The sequence below is a fragment of the Ascaphus truei genome, chromosome 8 (genome assembly GCF_040206685.1).
Source record: "Ascaphus truei isolate aAscTru1 chromosome 8, aAscTru1.hap1, whole genome shotgun sequence".
NCBI lineage: Eukaryota > Metazoa > Chordata > Amphibia > Anura > Ascaphidae > Ascaphus > Ascaphus truei.
The window spans coordinates 104,692,440-104,713,142 of record NC_134490.1 but is presented as its reverse complement, the minus strand read 5'-3'; the positions used below and the strand labels follow the sequence as shown (position 1 = coordinate 104,713,142).

The 20,703-nt window shown below is 44.8% G+C and overlaps 1 protein-coding gene across 4 annotated transcripts in view; it reads right to left on the bottom strand.

Annotated features, from left to right (window-relative positions):
* The window catches only part of HSH2D (hematopoietic SH2 domain containing), a 154,003-nt gene that overhangs the window by 82,906 nt on the left and 50,394 nt on the right, over positions 1 to 20,703 (bottom strand). For all 4 annotated transcript variants that reach the window (XM_075612995.1, XM_075612993.1, XM_075612994.1 and 1 more), the window contains one exon: positions 9,972 to 10,111. In XM_075612995.1, the coding sequence (XP_075469110.1) occupies positions 9,972 to 10,075 (104 nt within the window). In that variant the 5' untranslated portion in view covers positions 10,076 to 10,111. The remainder of the gene's footprint in view (positions 1 to 9,971; positions 10,112 to 20,703) is intronic.

Genomic DNA, 20,703 nt, shown 5'->3' with positions numbered 1-20,703 from the left:
GTACCAAATTTGCTCCCAGCTGTGCGAACCTATTTATGGGGAAATGGGAGGACGATTTCATCTGGTTCAATTTAGAGCTGGGGGTGAATTTGGTCCTATGGCGGCGCTACATAGATGACGTTATATTCATTTGGAGGGGGTCCATTTTGGAATTAGAACAATTCAAACTTTATCTTAACAACAACAATAGAAATTTAAGGTTCACTTTCAAAGAGAGTAAAAACAGCATTGAATTCCTGGATCTTCAGTTGTATGTTGAAAACAATGTTCTACAAACAAAAACGTATTACAAACCGGTTCAGGCTAACAATTATCTCCTAGCCAGCAGTAACCATAATCCAAACTGGATAAAAAATATCCCCAAGGGACAGCTAGTTAGGATTAGATGTAATTGTTCTGACCCCCTTATGTTTGATTTACAGGCACAAGATCTCAAACAAAAATTTCTAGATAGAGATTATAATAAATATCAACTTGACCAAGCAGTAGAAACTGTAAGAAATATGACTAGATCAGATTTACTAAAATACAAACCAAAAGAACAACATGTTAATAGTAACAACACAGTAGCTTTCATCACACAGTATAACACGTTGGCACCAGAGATAATCAAAATCTTTGCCAAACATTGGGGTCTATTAAGACAAGATGAGATTTTAAACAAACACCTTAAAGAAAAACCTGAAATATACTTCAGGAGAGCCAACAATTTAAAAACATATCTGTCACCAAGCTGTCCCTTTAGTAAGAACAACACCACTAAAAACAACATTAGGGGTTATTATCCATGTGCGAAGTGAATAGCCTGCCAGTATAGTATTAAAACAAAACATTTCATATCCAATAATACACAAAAAGAATACCCCATTAGAACTCTCATTAATTGTCATAGTCAATTTGTTATTTACCTTCTAGAATGCCCGTGCGGTCTGCAATATGTGGGCCGCACGGGTAGAACATTACAGAGAACATTACAGAGAAGATTAGGAGAACACATTTATAATATAAAGAGGGGCAACACTGCAACATTGCCAGAATGATCAGAAACTTTGATTCATATTATGTGTTTAATATTGTCTCATTTCTTGATTTGCACACTCACTCATCAATTATTGATGAAATATTTGTATATTCACTGATCAATTATATATAATGCACTTCATCATCAAATAGCACTGTTTAAATAAATCACTTTATCACATATATTAAAATCACCAAATAATTACTCAAACATTAAAATTTATATGTTTATTATAAAAAAAAATTATATAACATTTTTTGATTTATTACACTTTTATCACAAATTTAATATATAGATTATTATTATATTCATGACTAATAGCTTCGATTTTCCTTCCTTATAGTAACCCATGTCATGGTTATAATCATATCCTTATTCCCATCATTATATATAAATTCTATTATGTAAATCCATTCATCCCTAATGCCTAATTCATTATTCATTATATTTATTATATTCCTTTTATTCATTATATTCCATTGTAATTCATTGTTTTCCATTGTTCAATGTAGTTTTAAATACTGAGTCTGAAAATATGTATATGTTTGCAAATGCTATCAATGTTATTTTCCTTTATTATTCAATACAAGCACCTCTGTGATGGTTATTGATGCATACCATCTTACCAATATTCATTACTACTGGGGAGTAAATTTAAATTCATCAATTACCCGAGACCCCACACATATATTATATAATATACTATATTTGTACTCATGACATCTTAATAATTGTGTGTCCATTCCATCCCAGAGATGCTTGGTTATAACATATTCTATGTGCAACTGATAATTACTGTATTTTGATTTTGAGTATTATAATTGTATTAATGTTCCCCTGTGGCCTCAATTAGAAGGCATCAGAATCATATCGTTCTATCAGAAAATCGCACCAATCACTAATTGCTTCAAATCATGAACTGGGGTATATATAGAAGTGCAGAAGTATACAGCACTTATCCCTGACGAAGAAACCCATTATTGGAGGTTTCGAAACGCGTTGGAAGGTTTTTTGGCACCGCAGGGACACCTTAGCAGTTGACAATCACTGGTGACGTCAGCGGGCGAAAGGATTGTGTGTTTTCCAGGAAGTGATTCACGACGGAGCACAGAACCTGATCCCCGGCAGAAGCAGACAAAAACACCCCATGGCAAGCGGTTAACCAGGCGGCAAAGACCATTAAACCAGTGCTTAATACCTATTCACATCTGGTGAGTAGGTTTCCAGTTTTAACCAGACGGAGCAATCACGGAAATCTTGGCCAAAGTTCCACGTTTTGGCTAGTGCTTAGGCATTCTTTCAATCACCCAGTGCTTAGACACTTATATATTTATTTTAATCATGTTTGTATAGCATTGTATTTTATGGTCATTCATGGTCATTTTAACTTTGTAATAAATTGCTCCTTACATTTATATCTTTGTTATCCCTGGGTAATACACTATTGCAGGCTTCCTGCATGTTTTGTCTTTTTCTCTCCTTTCCTGAGGTCACTGTCTAACAGAAGAAATTCAAATTCATCTATCTACACCCTTGCCTCAGCGCCAGAGGAGGTTGCCTTTTTTCTACCTATCCAAGTCTGGGTGGAAGATACCAGAACAATCTCTTTAGGCAGCTCCAGGACTACCATTTGAACATTGTATCTAAGGTTGTTTTTATTTATACATTTGTTGTTTGCATAATCGTTGATTTTACACCTGTTTTTTCACTAAGTTACAGTCTCTACCGCCAAACCATCGCCTCCCCCTCGCAGAAAAAATAGTAAGGGATCCTGGGTACTGACCCTGGCCGGATCCTCCGGTTTCGTCTCGCAGGAGACAGGGAGGTTTAGTCTCTTGCCTCGGTCCACCACATGGCGAACGAAGCACTCCATCGTGCGCATGGAAGAGGCCACAACTACCTGAGCGGTCTCAGCACAGTCTTTGTCCGCTCCAGCAATCCCTTTAACGGTGACATCTTCTGTGGACAGCACAATGTCTTCGTGCAGGCCCGTGTCTTGATAAGACCAAGCTTGGAGATTCCTCGCGCAGGAGTAGGCGTCGCTCCTGGCCACTGTACCGGATACCTTGATGAGGTCAAATCCGCTGCCTGGTCTGCAGAGATCTTCTGGGGAAGACACCTCCACCAGGACGCGATGACGAGGTGAGCCCATCGCCCGGGTGACCCTACCTTTGGAGCCACCAGGCCCCATGATCACCGGGGAGCTCACACCCGACACCCCTGGCCTCGTTGGCAGGTACTGATCCCAAGCCTGGGACCGCTGGTACCATCGTAGAAGGCCGGACTGGCCACAGTAGGGCACACGGGCCCACAGCAGGCTCTGTATCCGCCAAGATAGTTGGCTCAGTGACTTAGCATGAGTGGTCCGCCGGCAGGCGCATCACCACGAGTGGTTGGACGCTGGAATCACAAAAAGAGGATGGGGGTACACTGGCGACACACTTTATTCGAGCTCGGCTAGTCCCACGAATTCGGGTATACCCGGTGTATTGAGGTTTGTGACTGTTTTCTGCCCGAGTGCATTGGGTTATTTTCCAGGCAGGGATTGAAGCATTTTATTCCCGCTGGCTGCAATACTGCACAGTATATATATATATACTATACTGCATTACAATTCATGAATTTATGCCATCTGGTAGACACGCGAAGCATTGCAGCCTATTAAATCCTAATCATTATCATTTAACAGATCAGCCGCCCGTCAGCCAGGCATGAACCCAGGCTGGGAAGGCAAACGCAACGGGGCTTGTCAGAGGTGAGGAGCGGCGCATTCCAGGTATCTGCCAGGTACATACTGGGTATTTGCTCGAATAAAGTGTGTCGGTGCAGTATAGACACCTTACCCTGTGATTCTGGAATCTGCGGTTCTGGGCTCTGTGGTTCCTGCTCGGGAACCGGGTCTGGAACCGACATATGGGGTTCCAACATTTGTGACTCTGCCTTCGGCGGCTCCGGCTCGGGACCTGAGTCTAGAATGTCCATCTGGGCACATGGCCCCTCCACAACCTCCATAGCTGAGGTAGATGGACTAGCAGCGGCTTCAACCGCCTGGAGAGAGAGATCAGTCACATCAGTGTTCTCTGTGGATTCCGCATGCTGGGGCATAATAGGCTTCAAGAAACAGGCACCGCAGCAGTCACATTCGGGTTCCCACGCCAGTGCGCCTCTACAACAGTCACAGGCGGTACTAAAACACTGTATACACGTTTCTCCTCCCACCTCGGTTGTCTGGGAGCCTAGCGGGAACTGGGACATGTTGACTCCCTTGTCATGGGCTTCCTGAACGCAGGGGCACATTAGCACGAGGGCATCCTTTCCTGGCAATTGCCAGGGCACATACACGTTAGGGTGTAACACCTTGCAGTCTATGTCGTTCTCGGAGGAAAAATAATCAGTTTCTGCAACAGTGTCCTCCTCCTCTTCCTCTGGCGGTTCTGTAGGCTGTGGAAGTCTGAGTTTCAGGAACTGCACCTCACAGTCGGGACACTTGGGCCCTTAGGTCAATTCCCCGACGGGGCAATCACATTCGCTCAGGAAGCAGTGGAGGCATTCTTCCCCATCTACCACTGTCGTCGTGAGCGCTATGGGTAACATAGGTGACCCGTACGTCCAGCCACCAGTCACCTTCCAGTCTCTTAGCGCACACGGGCATACTACCATTGGCAAGACTAAATGTGGGGCCTGTATGACTCTATACAGCCAGGGGTGTGTTTCTCTGCATCCTGTACTTTAATTAGGGGGAACAGAAATCGCTGATTGCTGCTCACTGTGCTCTCTCCTATTGTGGGGGCGGGGCTCGGGTTTTCCCGCCAGTCCTGTATAGATGTTCGCAACATTTTCCCGCACGGCCGGGAAGTCAGCACATGACCTCTAACGCCTTGAAGGCTTCCTCATGGTGAAACAAAAATAGCACGATTTAGAAAAAAAATTACAGGGCACCCCAGGTCTGATCTCTCAGCAGCGCCTCCAAATGTAGCCCTTTTTCTGAACCCTCCCAAAGGAACTACTGGTCACTGTACAATACCTGCGGCTCCAGGAGATCTGAGCCTCCGCTAGCTGGGAGCCTGGGGTAACACTCATACACTTACTTAGTGCAGCGCCTCCACTTACTCAGGATCCCCGTGATGTGAGATTCCCCTGGGCAAGAAATCCAACAACACACATATATATATGCAACCAGTTTTACTATATGATAATGCATGGAACCTTATCACTCTATATTATAGCAATATAACCTTAACGTGTAACCTTAGTGGCCCGGCCTCTCTCATCAGGAGCAACGCCTCTGTCCCCTCACCATGTCCAAATATATTAAAGTGATGGTATAGGCTCAGTTCTTTAACCACTCGCTCAGTGTTCCTAAAGAGTTTAACCTAAGGCGGGATCAGCGCCTGTTGACCGGTGTTGGTGCACTTGATGTTATAGTACCTTCCGGTCACGGCGGTGACCGGTACCTCTTCGCAAAGGGTCAAATGAATCAGCGGTCTGCCTCCTGGGTCTCAATGTCCAGCCGTCTGGTCCCAGACGACTCACCAGCAAACCTGCTCCGCACGCTTATCTCTTTGTCCCTAGCTGTCTATACAGTAAAGGGTGATGCTCGCTACCACTATGGGCGTCCCTGCTGCACAGCAACCTTCAGTGACTTCAGGGAACACTCCTAGGGGCCTACGGGGTAGCCTGTCCTATGCAGGTGGGTCAATGAACCCCTGCACCCACTCTACCTCTCCCTTCATCACCCGAGTCCCCTCTGACTAACTTCTCCCTAACCTCTGCAGCAAACGCATTGCACTCACACTGAACCTGCAGCAACCCACTGCACTCATTCGGTACCTGCAGCAACCCACTGCACTCACTCAGAACCTGCAGCAACCCACTGCACTCACTCCGTACCGGCAGCAACCGTACTGCACACACACTGAACCGGCAGCAACCCACTGCACTCACTCGGTACCTGCAGCAACCCACTGCACTCACTCGGTACCTGCGGCAACCCACTGCACTCACTCGGTACCTGCAGCAACCCACTGCACGCACACTGAACCTGCAGCAACCCACTGCACTCACACAGAACCTGCAGCAACCCACTGCACTCCCTCTGTACCGGCAGCAACCGCACTGCACTCAACCTGGTACCTGCAGCTACACTGCACACACACACTGTGCCTACGTGTCAGCGCACACAGCACTGACAGCCATGACACTGACAAGACTGCACACTCACACCTAAGGGCAGGGTCCCTGAACTAGGGGCCGTCCCTCAGTACTTACCCCCTAACTTGGAGGGGATTGGGGCCTGCCTGGGATCTGGGAAACCTTACCTGGTGTAGGAGCCACTTGCTCCCTACACCCTTCCTTCCCCTTCTTGCTCCCAGCTCCAACTGCCAAACGTGGTCCCCGCAACATTGTAGCCTTCCTCCACAGGAGAAGCTGCAAAACCCTATTTGCTAGCTGGCTGCACGTGATGTGGGTGAAAGGGCAATCCCAAGAGGCTGCTGGGAATTGTAGTCCACTCAGGACCTCTTTAGCATTGGGACCACGTGCGCTACCCTTACTGCGCCTGCGCGACCAATGCGCACGCTCGCGCAACCTGTCATGGTGGCCCCCGCCAGCCATGTACACCACAGAGACTCCGGGGACTCATAGCGCTCCCTGCTCCGGCCCCCACCTTTGCGTGGTGCCGGCGGGTCCGTTGCTGTCTCCGGCGGCACCCGCGATCGCTCGGCAATCACGGAGGGGGGTCTCTGGAGGCAAAATAAGACCGGTGCTACATTAACAACATTAATTATTCCACAGCTGTGATACACTCCGCCCTATCAGTACACAGCCTACCTTTGATGACTCTTTGCCTGTAGCCTTCCCATTGGCTCTCTGTTCTTTATATACTCAACCTGCCCTTAGGCAAATTGGCTGACCATAAACTTGTGTTTATGTTATGAAGACGACACAATCCTATATGCACACAGTCATAGCCTCTCTGACCTTCAACACATACTTCAGTCTGATTTTTTGAGACTCGTAAACTGGATTTCCCAAAACAAACTGTTTTAAACACTTACAAGACTGTAACAATGGTGTTTGGGACCAAGACTAAATTTTTAAAGCTTCCAGTGACTGACCTCCTGATTAGAACCAACGCTAACACCACCCTAACCCCTGTCACTAGTTTTAAATACCTGGGCTTATGGTTTGACTCCCACTTAACATTCAGGAAGCACATTGATACCCTGACAACCAAGACCTATGCCAAACTAGGGGTACTTTACAGGAACAAATCCTCCCTAAGTCTCCTGGTCAGAAAGCGTATCGCACAGCAGATGCTAATGCCAATTATTGACTATGGAGACATAGTATATGGCTCAGCACCTCAAACCCACCTTGGCAAACTTGACTCCCTATACAATTCAATTTGTCATTTTGTTCTCCAATGCAACTACAACACACATCACTGCGATATGCTCAAAGAACTAGATTGGTCATCACTAGAGTCTAGGCGCAAAGTTCACCTTTCCTGTCTTACCTTTAAATTCTTCATGGGCAAGCTACCCAGCTATCTGAACAAGCTCCTCACCCCTACCACTTGCAGCACTTATCACCTGAGATCAGACTCCAAAAGACTGTTCATGGTCCCAAGGCTCAACAAAGTATCCAGACGTTCCTCCTTCTCCTACCATGCACCCCAAAACTGGAACAACCTACCAGAGACTCTCACATCCACCACCAGTTTTAGTTCTTTCAAATCTAAGGCTGTCTCACACTTTAATCTGGTCTGTAACTGTTTCATATGCCCATAATATATATCTTCTTTAACTATGCACGCAATGTCTTGTATATAATGTATACCCTGTTCATTTATGTAACTGTATTTGTAACCATGTATTATTTGTTTTACTCTGTGCCCAGGACATACTTGAAAACAAGAGGTAACTCTCAATGTATTACTTCCTGGTAAAATATTTTATAAATAAATAAATAAATAAGTGCTTGCCTCAAGCATCCTGCTGCCCTGCTGTTGCTCTTGCATTCTGGCTTGATCTCTTGTACCTTTTGACCTCAGATTGTACCCGTAACTCAACTTTCTCTGACCCCTGGACCTCGGCTACGCACAACAACCATCCGACTTCTCAGATCCTAGACCACGGCGTGACCTAGGTCACGACTATTCTGACCTCTCCTACCCTGACCCAGCTACACGACTACAATTCTGCAATCCGGACGCAGTTGCGCGGTTGTTGGTCAGTGTATTCAAACATCCCCACCTCAGCCTTGTGGTCCCATCCTGTTTGTGGTAAGCACTTGTTACAGAGAGAGAGGGAGAAAGGGAGAGAGAAAGGGAGAGGAAGAGATAGAGAGGGAAGGGGAGAGAGAGGTGTGTTTTAAAGAGAGAGGGGCAAGAGTGAAGGGGGAGAGTGTGTGAGAGAGCGAGCGGGGGGATATGAAGTGAAAGATAGAGAGCGGGCTTTGAGCAGTGAGAGTGGGGGGAGAAGGGAAGGGGATTGAAAGAGTGGGAGAGGGGAGACAGAAATAGAGAGATGGAAGAGGGTGGGTGAGAGAGGGATAGGGGAAGTTAGGGAGAGTTGGGGAGGAGAGGGAAAAGGGAAAAGAGGAGAGGGGCAAGGGAAGACAGGGGCGGGTGCAACAGAGAGGAGGGGAAGGGGAGTGGTGGGAGGTGAATGGGGGAAAGAGGGGGGAAATGGGAAGTTGGGGAAGAGAGGGAAAAAAAGGGGAAAGAGGTGTAGTGGGGAAGGGGTGTAGGTGGAGTGGGAGGGAAGAGGGGAAGGGGAGGTGGGGAAGAGAAAGGAGGAGAGTGGGGGGGGGAGAGTGTGGGGGAGACAGAAAGATTCAGTGGGTAGACAGAAATATTTGGGTGGGAGACAGAAAGAGTGGGGAGGAGATAGAAAGAGTGTGGGGAGACAAAACAATGGGTGGGGGCAGAAAGAGCTGGGATGAGAGATTGAGAAAGGGAGAGGGCGACAAAGTGTGAGAGGAGACAGAGAATGGAGAGTGAGTGGGGGAGTGAGTGAAAGAGAAGGGGAGGGGAAGATTGAGGTAGAGAGAGATTATTCAGGACCACTGACAGGGGGGAGAGAGGGCATGGTCTTCCCACCCCCTCACAATTAATTGAACACCTATCAGATGAAAGGCTGTGTGGGCCTGAAACATCATACTTTTGTGGATGTTTTGGCTGATTCCTGGTCAGTAAAGACTCTTATTTATGACCTATGAAATATTTTTGGGGATTTTTTTCTCTACATGAATTAAAAAGCTTACACAGTGCGCCTGTGAATTTTTAGTGTGTTGTCCCCTCTTTCTTTTTCTATTTTGACTTGGAAGTTTGGTTATGCTTCTAAGGGGACATGCACCTTATATTAAAGGATGGTATACATACAGTACTTTTGCTCTTGCTCACGATATCTGGGTTTATTTCCTATTGACTATATACTGTACATCTGGTTAAATAAACTAATTATAAGCAATATTTTTATTTATCTTTGATATCTGCTGCTATTCTTATTTAAAAGCATATTACCCCTGTCACCCATGTCAAATGTATTTGTGACATCATTTATGACACTGGAAAAGGCAGAAGTGCATGGAGATTCATATTCTCTAAGGAAGGTTGTCAGGGAAAATGCTAATTTTTAAGGTTATTTAAACCGTTATAATACATTAGCTTCTATTTATCAAAGTCTCTGGTCTTTAAAACTAACATTAAATTGCTGCAAAACAACAGCACCAGATGTAGTAAAGAAAAAAAATGCTACTGTTGGTTATGGGATATTTACATCATTAAATTGTTACATAGTAGATGAGGTTGAAAAAAAGACATACACGTATGTCCATCAAATTCAACCTAAATAGGGAAGTATTTGATATCTAGATCCCTGTTAGCTGTATGTTTGCATGTGCACATGACATCAGTACTGCTGTACAAAGTATAAGAGACTCTTACTTTCTTGTGATGACTCCATGAAACCAATCAGGAATTCCATTATGTAGAAACCATTCTGACTGTGTTTCTATGAACCATTTCAAAGATGGTTTGTTCGCCTGCATTTCTCTTGCAAGTAGTTGGGATCTCACCACCAGCAGCTACAAAACAAAATAACATATTAGATTTTTCCAAATTAGAGGTTATTTATACAATTGTATTGTATTGTATTGTATGTCTTTATTTATATAGCGCCATTAGTGTACATAGCGCTTCACAGTAGTAATACATGTGGTAATCAAATAAATAACAGATAATATAAATAACAGATCATGGGAATAAGTGCTTTAGACATAAAAGTAACATTTCGGAAGAGGAGTCCCTGCCCCGAGGAGCTTACAGTCTAATTGGTAGGTAGGGAGAACGTACAGAGACAGTAGGAGGGAGTTCTGGTAAGTGCGTCTGCAGGGGGCCAAGCATTATGTATCGTGTTTAGAATATCCACAATATTTACAATTCTCCCACTATTGGCAGGACAAAAGAAAGGTGGTGCCTGGTGCCAACATATTTCTGGGCTCCTAACCCTGTTTACCCTCACAAGCAAGCCGCATCAGCACTAAGGATTCTTGGGCGCAAATGTTTCCCTTCTCTGCAGTGATTGGAAACAAAAAAACAGCGCAAAACGTAAATAGTGAAGTAAATCAAAATATTATTGTATAAAATGTAGGGATAAATATTCTGCGTACATCAAACAGCTAGAACATAAGCATTGTGTGTGCACAGCACACAAGTTACCAATCGACTGGTAGGGGTTCAGGAGTCAGGAACTGGTCTTTCTGGCAGGCACCTCCGATGGTATCTGTGGGATTCCTCCTCAGTACAGGTAACTGGAGATGATGATACCGCCTCTGTAGAAACCCTCCCTTCGGTCAGATGGTATCAGGAGTGTCCAAAGTTCTTTCAATGGTTTAGGCACGGCAGCGGTCCCCAGATTGAACAGTAAGGGGGACCCCAACCCCGCGTTTCGTAGTATAACACTACTTCATCAGGGAATAAAAATGTCATTTCCCAGGGGCATTAAATAACCCTCATACCCTACCCATTGGTTGGCTAATTAGCACAAGGCTTCCAATCAGATTGGCAGGGCAGCAGTCAGCATGACTGGAGGAATGATCTTCATTTAACACATTAAACATTTTTGTATTTTTAAGTTTCTTTGTTAATATCAATAAAGTTGTTGACTGCTGCCCTGCCAATCTGATTGGAAGCCTTGTGCTAATTAGCCAACCAATGGGTAGGGCATGAGGGGTATTTAATGCCTCTGGGAAATGACATTTTTATTCCCTGATGAAGTAGTGTTATACTACGAAAAGCGTAGGATTTAACTAATACCTGTGACTGGTAGGTTATTGCTGCAATATTTTACTATTTTTTGGCATCATTGAGAGAATTTTCATTCCTGTGCCTTGATTCATGCAAATCGCGACTGTGACGTCATCATATGGCGCACTACGACGGAGCGACTACATCTCTAACCAGAGAGACCCTTGCGTGAGTGACCGCTCCCGGCTTTTGCTGTGCCGGTTTCAGAGCACACTCTGTATGGTTGGGGTCCCCCTTACTGTTCAATCTGGGTACCGCTGCAGTGCCTAAACCATTTAATGAACTTTGGACACTCCTGATACCATCTGACCGAAGGGAGGGTTTCTACAGAGGCGGTATCATCATCTCCGGTTGCCTGTACTGAGGAGGAATCCCACAGATACCATCGGAGGTGCCTGCCAGAAAGACCAGTTCCTGACTCCTGAACCCCTACCTGTCGATTGGTAACTTGTGTACTGTGCACACTCAATGCTTATGTTCTAGCTGTTTGATGTACGCAGAATATTTATCCCTATTTATTATACAATAATGTTTTGATTTACTTCACTATTTGCGTTTTGCGCTGTTTTTTTGTTTCCATTTCTCTAGTGTTTAGGGGGGTGCCGAGCCACCCCCTTTACGGCTGCAGACGTTATTATTAACCACTCGTCACGGTTATGTACAACTTTTTATTTATCACACTGTGGTATAATGTGGTTTTAACTATTTAGTTTAACTTTAAGGGTTATTTGCAGTATTCACCTGCTTTCTAATCACTACCACTAGTGGTTATTTAGTTGCGCACTTTAAATTCTTTTTCACTTCTGCAGTGATTGGCAGCCTTCGAGCAGTGAAAAGTCACCCCCCAAATTTTTAGCTCCAGAGCTAACATCCCCCACTAGGACCACCAGGGGAATTTTTAAAAACACGGTCGGATGCGGGCAAAGGCAATGAGCCTCATAATGCAGTGAGCAACGGCTCTAGTTCCTTCCATGTCTCCCAGCTGCAAGTCTGATGCAAAAACAGCACCAGATTTATCAAAGAAAAATATCAATATTATATATTTTGTCAGTTTTTGCACCTGGTTTAAAGCCGAGAGATTTTGATGTATAATTCAATTCTTTCAACCAATATGAAAGTAGTATCAATACAAACACATTTGTGTTATTCTGCTTCAACGGGAAACAGAACATTCTTTTTAAACCTGATTACACTGACACTATTTGTAAATGTATATTGAAAATGGAAAAAAAGTTTTTCACCATTATCTGACTAAATAAACGAGGTAAAATAATGGTGCTTAAAATCTTACTACTATTTTGAATGTCTTAAGAAATTAGTGCAAAGGCCTGAATTAAAGTGCAGGGACTTTTTTTCCCCCAGAACATCATCTAAAGCACAGTTTAAGTACAATAAAGTAAACATAAAAACGGAATATTTGGCTCTTCTCCCCTCCAGCATCTCCCCCACATGTTCCACTCCTCTCCTGTTTTGCTCTAATATACTCCCATCTCTAGCTTCTCCCATTCATATTCTTCTTCACCCCTGCTTCTCCTTCACTTTCCTCTCTTTTCACCAGTTTCTCCCCTACATGCTTTTCTCCTCACCTGCATCTCCCTTACAGATCTCCCCCTTTATCCTCTTTCTCTCACACTCTTCTCTCATTCCCTCTTCCCCTCTTCTCTCTCTCACTCTCCCCATTCTCTGTCACACTCCCCCTCTTTCTTGTACTCTCTTTCTTCCCCTCTCTCCATATATATATATTTTTTCAAATATTTTATTAGGTTTTCAACAGAACACAGAACATAGTTACATAGTAGATGAAGTTGAAAAAAGACATGCATCCATCAAGTTCAACCTATGCTAAATTTAGACAACAGATACTTTATCCTACAGTATATCTATACTTACTTATTGATCCAGAGGAAGGCAAACAAAAAACTCCAGTGTCATATCATCCAATGATATCTCATAAGGGGAAAAATAAGTTCCTTCCTGACTCCAAGAATTGGCAATTGTATTACTCCCTGGATCAACATCCATCCCATGTTTACTTATTTGGTATATCCCTGTGTACCTTTCCTTCCTAAAATGATGTCCAGCCATTTTTAAAACAAATCTATTGTATCTGCCATCACCGTCTCCATGGGTAATGAATTCCACATATTAACTGCTCTTACTGTAAATAAACCTTTCCTTTCTTGCTGGTGAAATCTCCTTTCCTCCAACCTTAAGGGATGACCCCGAGTCATTTGTACTGTCCTTGGTATGAATAGTTCTTTTGAAAGCTCCTTGTACTGTCCCCGAATATATTTGTATATAGTTATCATATCCCTTCTTAGATGCCTCTTTTGTAATGTAAATAAATCTAATTTAGCTATCTCCTCCTCATAAGTTAGATTGTCCATCCACTTTATTAATTTGGTGGCTCTTCTCTGCACCCTCACTAGTTTCATAATGTCTTTTCTAAGGAGTGGTGCCCAAAATTGACTCAATTTTCAAGGTGTGGTCTTACTAATGCTTTATGAAGGGGCATAATTATGTTTATTTCCCTTCCATCCATTGCCCGTTTAATGCAAGATAAGATCTTGTTTGCCTTTGCAGCTACTGCATGACTTTGCGCACTATTGCGAAGCCTGCTGTCTACAAGCACTCCTAAATCCTTCTCCATCAAGAATTCCCCCAATTTATCCCCATTTAATTTGAAAGTTGCCTGTTAATTCTTGCTTCCCAAATTCATAACCTTACATTTATCTGTATTAAACCTCATCTGTAGAGGTCAATGCTTAATGCTAAGACCAATGCCAGGAGAGGAATAATGAAGAATAATAAAAGGTACTTGTAAAGGGACCCCCAAATAAATGCTTGATTGAAGACAGGTACTGGGTACGTATTCCTAGATAGTGAACTCCCCACCCATGTAGGTAAGTATACACAACAACACCAGGAATCGTGAACATTTAAAGTACCATAGAAAGTACCTAGAGTCCTGAAATCCATATTGGGGAAAACATGTACAGTAGCAAGCAAGTTACTCACTTATGAGGCTGCAACGTCCATGTGATCCTGAAGTGGGGGTCCTTACGTGTGCATCCGTCCGGTGAGTCAATGTAACAAAAAGGAGGAGAAGAGGCAGAGCACTACAACAGGTATCCAGCAAATAAATTATCTTTTTTCTACATGACCATTAAATAACTATTTTTTTATGGGACACACTCTCCTAATCATTTATTTGCTGGATACTTGTTGTAGTGCTCTGCCTCTACTCCTCCTTTTTGTTACATTAAACCTCATCTGCCATTTACCTGCCCACGTTACCAGTCTCTCCAAGTCCTTCTGGAGAGAAATTACATCCTGCTCTGATTCTATTACCTTACACAATTTAGTGTCATCAGCAAAGATGGAGACTTTGCTCTTGATGCCAACCTCAAGGTCATTAATAAACATGTTAAAAAGCAGGGGTCCCAGTACCGATCCCTGAGGTACTCTACTCACAACTTTGCCCAACCTGAAAAAGTTCCATTTATGACAACCCTCTGTTGTCTGTCCTTTAACCAGTTTTCAATCCAGGTGCATATATTATTACTGAGTCCAATTTTCTTTATTTTGTACACCAACCTCTTGTGTGAAACCGTATCAAAAGCCTTTGCAAAATCTAAGTAGACCACATCAACTGCATTACCCTGGTCTAAATGCCTACTTACCATCTCAAAGAAACAAATAAGGTTAGTTTGGCATGATCTATCCATGATCAATAGTCTAGCCATGCTGACTATTACTAATAATTTTGTTTTCCATTAGGTATTCCTGAATATTATCCTGTATTAAACCTTCAAGTAGTTTCCCCACTATTGAAGTCAGGCTTACAGGTCTAGCTCCCTGTGATCTAGCTCCCTTTTTAAATATAGGCACCATATCCATGGGCGTCCACAGAAATTTTTTCAGGGGGGGGGGCATAATTTTAACGGCCAGTGCCGGGGAGAGACCAGGGGAGACATAGGGGGAGGTCCAACGGAGGCTGTGGGGGGCCAGAGGAGGTCCAGTGGAGGCCGTGTGGGGCCAGAGGAGGTCCAGGAGAGGTCGTGGAGGGACCAGGGGAGGTCTTGGGGGGACCAGGGGAGGCCGTGGAGGGACCAGGGGAGGCCATGGGGGGACCAGGGGAGGCCGTGGGGGGACCAGGGGAGGTCGTGGGAGGACCAGGGGAGTCCGTGGGGGGACCAGGGGAGGCCGTGGGGGGACCTCTGGAGGCCGTGGGCTGGACCTCTGGAGGCCATGGTGGGACCAGGGGAGGACTTGGGGGGACCAGGGGACGTCATTGGGGGACCAGGGGAGGCCGTGGGGGGACCAGGGGAGGTCTTGGGGGGACCAGGGGAGGCCGTGGGGGGACCAGGGGAGGTCTTGGGGGGACCAGGGGAGGTCTTGGGGGGACATGGGGAGGTCAGGGGGGGACCAGGGGAGGTCCAGGGGAGGCCGTGGGGGGATCTCTGGAGGCCATGGGGGGACCTCTGGAGGCCATGGGATGACCAGGGGAGGCCGTGAGGGGATCACTGGAGGCATGGTGGGACCAGGAGAGGCAGTGAGGGGACCAGGGGAGGCTGTGGGTGGACCAGGGGAGGCCGTGGGGGGACCAGCGGAAGCCATGGGGGGACCAGGGGAGGCCGTGGGGGGACCAGGGGAGGCCATGGGGGGACCAGGGGAGGCCGTAGGGGGACCAGGGGAGACCACTGAGGGGGCCAGAGGAGGCCATGGGAGGACATGGGACATTGCTTACCTGCTCTATGCTGAACAGAAGAAATGGCGGCTTCACAGCCCAGAGCCTGGCTGCGAGCCAAAAAAAAAATCCTGGCAAAGCGCCAGCGAATCAGGTTGGGGGGGTGAGGGGGCGTCCTGCAGGGGAATTGTAGGGGTCATCAGTGGGTACAATCTGGTTGCCAGGGGTGACTGGAAGGCCGGATGTGTCAGTACTGCGCACGAGGATTTTTTTTTTTGACGGGCACGGCCAGGACTGCGAGTGATCCAGGGGGGGGCAAGCGCCCCCCTTTGCCCCCTCCTGCGGACGCCCATGACCATATCTGCTTTACGCCAATCTTGTGGTACTGAGCCTGTGGAAATGGAGTGCTTGAATATTAAATGTAATGGTTTGGTTATTACTGAGCTTAACTCCTTGAGAACTCTTGGATATATGCCATCGGGGCCAGGTGCCTTATTTACTTTAATTTTTCAAGCCGCCTATGAGCCTTTTCCTCAGTTAACCAATTGTACATTAATATGGAGGTTGTGGCTTTCTCCTGCGGCACTACTATTGAAATTGATTCTTCCCTGGTAAACACAGAGGCAAAGAATTTGTTTAATACCTCCAATAATCTGCCTGCCCATCTCACACTAAAGGGTCCTATATTTTCTTTTCTCATTTTTTTGTTACTTAAGGTACTTACAAGAACTTTTTAGGGTTGATCTTACTTTCTATTGCAATCCTTTTTTCATTATCCATTTTTGCTAATTTGATTGTCCTTTTGCATTTTTTTTATAATTCCTTTAATTCTGATATGATGCCTGTGACCCTTCTGACTTAAAGAATCTAAACGCCTGCCTCTTCTTTTCCATTTCCTCCCCTACCTGTTTATTTAGCCACATTGGTTTTGACTTATTTCTTTTATACTTATTACCCAAGGGTATACACTGATAAGTGTGATTGATTTTCTAACAATGTTTTAAAGACTGCCCTTTTATCTTCTACATTTTTCCCTGCAAAAACATCATCCCAATGTATTACTTGTAGATTAGACCTCAGTTTATTAAAATCTGCCTTTCTAAAGTTTAAGGTCTTTGTTGAACCCAAGTAATCTGTTTTTTGATAATTTATTTACAATGAGACCATGTTATGATCACTGTTACCCAAATGTTCCAGGACTTGAATATTTATTATTACTTCTACATTGTTTGATATGACCAAATCCAGTACTGCCCCTCTCCTGGTTGGTTCCTTAATAACCTGTTTCCTTTTGTTGTAATGCTAATCTCATTGCCCCAGTCTATGTCTGGATAATTAAAATCAGCCATTATGCAAATAATGTCAAGCTGCGTTCACCAGAAACAGGACATAGATCGTGGGGCTGAGATGGGGATGTATATAACCACCACACTACAACCACGGAGCTGGGTCCGGAGTGCATAGTCAGAGTCGTGAGGCTGGGTCAGGGTACGAGAGTTCGGGTATGTCGTGGTACTTGCAGTGGGTTTAGCCTGCCCTTACTACGGAGCCCGAGGAAACCAAAGTTAGGGCGAAACACGTTGCTCAAACACCCAAGCATTTTGGACCCATTCAGCCACCGTCCAGAGACACGAGACAGAGAGTACAGCACTGCACCCGGACGCGGATGCAACGGACTGTTAACCAAAGAGTCTCATACCAACAACTCAGAGACTGGCTTTTTATTGTACTTACTTCATGCGTTGATGTAAGCTTTTTAATGTTTTATTAAAGTGCACAACCTTGACAATAGACAAGCGTGGACTATTTTATCCACATCCCCTCACGGAGAGGTTAACCCAGCGGAACCTCACCACTGCGTCATAGAACCACCATGGGAGGGATCGGAAGTTCCCCAAGAGGCTACCAAGATACCGCTACTAGTGTGTACTCACACTAGTCCGTGTGAGTATTATTGTATTTATCATTTTATTTATTCCACTCCCCATCATTCTTGCAGATTGTCTATGCTCTAATTGTGAGCCTCAAACATCAAGGCTGTCACCTTTGGAGCGAGAAACATCTCTTACAGGATTACACTCACACTGGCCCGTGTGAGTGTTCGCAGTTGAATCTGCTTTAATTTGTCCCATTTCCCCTAAGCTTTCATTTACTCCTGTATCTGTTATGATCTAACCTTGTTCCTTTACTCCGAGGGGAGCACTGCGACTTCGAGTGTAAACAGACCGCGGCAGAAGCAGGGAAACCACTGCGAAAACCAGGGAAGGAAGATTGTTGTATCGGCCGAACAAAGGAAGAAAAAACAAAAGATACCTTGATGCGAGCCATACTTACACAGGGCCGTGTAAGTTTTATCTATTTATCTTTTGTTTTACCACCTCCCCTACACTACAGCTAAGAAAGCTTGGGTATTGCTATATCTGTATTTCATACTACATTGAGAGTACCGATACCCTCCATTAAACACTGGAAACAGACAGACTTCAAGCAACGAGCACAGCACATAAACCTTAGTTTATGCTCAGCAATGTGCACAGGAATCAGGAAGGTAAATAAAGGGAGTGGGAACCAATCAGGAGTCTGCAGACAGTGAGGTCAGACAAAGGCTGTGAGCCGATAGGAGGAGAGGATATTGGCTGCAGGTGAGAGGCAGCTGATAACCTTCCTGGTATCAGCTGTCGTGCGGCATGCACGCAGGTAGAGTGCGGCATGGGGCGAGCACGTCGCCAGTGAGTGCAGGCGCCGTGGCACTGTGCAGGGAGCGCACCACTGCGGTTGTTTGGGTTGGCTGGGACGCACACACACAGACAGGAGTCTGCGCGCACCGCTGCATACCGCATCAGGGGGGCGGAGCCTAGCCACAATCCTAACACCTAGTTTTGATGCCTTCTCCATTTGCAAAAGTATTTTAGCTGCCTCAATCTCACAAATATTTGGTGGTTTATAGCATATCCCTACAAACATTTTCTTTATACTTTCACCACCTCTGATCATTTCCATCCACAAGGTCTCTAAATTTTTATAATTCCCTTCATAAACATCTTCCCTTATAATAGGTTTTCGATCCGGTTTAATACAGATGCAGCCCCGAGTATTAGAACACTTGTACCTGGTACATTCTGGGAGATTCTGGGGCAGTCTCACAGTAAATGCCTCAACATTGCATCAACATTTCTGTGAGATTCTTAATGGCCCATAGGATTAACACAGCGGGGACCCCTGCAGTCCCATTAACTGTGTTAATCTGATGGGCCATTAAGAATCTCACAGAAAAGTTGAGGCAATGTTGCAGTAATGTTGTGGCAAGTTGAGTCATTTACTGTGAGACTGCCCCAGAATTTCCAAGACAAGAGTTCTAAAGTCGTGCGTATAGTGCCCGCGACGGGCGATGGCGACACCGCCCAAAATCAAATACATTGCCGCCGCCTCGTGCGCTTAAAGTAACGTGACGTCGCGTCGCGAACTTTGGAAGCTGGCAATATTTGATTTTTCAAGGGCAGTCGCCTCATGTGACAGCCCCTGAATCAATCAAATGCCAGTACGCCCGCGCCGCCGCAAAGTGAAATATAACTTTCGCTAGCAGCGACAGGTGACGTCACCCTTCCCGTCGCCGGTCGCGGGCACTATACGCGCAGCCTAATACTCATGGCTGCATCTGTATATAGGTAAAGAGTATAGTCTAGCACACCTATAAATGTACAAATATAAGCTGTATACTTGCTTAAATAATACCGGAGCTCCATGGTTCAGGGAAACAACCTGTCTGGTGTAGTTCCAGAGTATATGAAAGAAAATGGAGGATCCAGGGCACTTCGGATTTGCAGAGAAGAAATGTATTCTTTTAGTGGCACACATAATGTTTCGAACTTATACAACGTTCTCTCAAGTGCCAGTCACTTACATAGTTACATAGTAGATGAGGTTGAAAAAAGACGTTGGTCCATCAAGTTCAACCTATGCTAAATTTAGACAACAGATACTTTATCCTATATCTATACTTACTTATTGATCCAGAGGAAGGCAAACAAAAAAAGCCCCATTAAGGGGAAAAATTAATTCCTTCCTGACTCCAAGGATTCCCCCAATATATCTCCATTTGAGAAAGAACTTTGTATAAGTTTGAAACGTTGTTTGCCACTAAAAGAATACATTTCTTCTCTGCAAATCCGAAGTGCCCTGGATCCTCCACTTTCTTGCATCTGTATATAACCATACTCCACCTCCTCTATTTTCTTGATCAATTTGCGCCAATTGGGTTTAGTCTTTAGAAGTTTTCTAGTATTATCTGTATTTACTATGAGTGTCTCGCAGCTTGTCAAACTCGCACTTGCCCCCATTCTACCTCCATAACGCCTTGCTATTTCCTCATCTATTCTATTTTGTTTTTCTGTTTCATTCCCCTCCCCCCTCCATACTAGTTTAAAATCTCCTCCAACCTTTTTTAACATTATCCCCCCTAGCACAGAAGATCATTCTTCTTTGAGGTGCATCAAACTGTATGGCAGTAGGAACATACAAATGCATAAGTTAAAGTGATAATATGGTGGTGAAGCAGTGAACATATCGAATTATCCTAGAGCAATTACTATTAATCCAGTTATACCCGCATCTGTAAGTATATGGACAATAATTCAGTTGGTAGGAAGAGGACCAACTAGTACGGTCAAATATTTATACTGT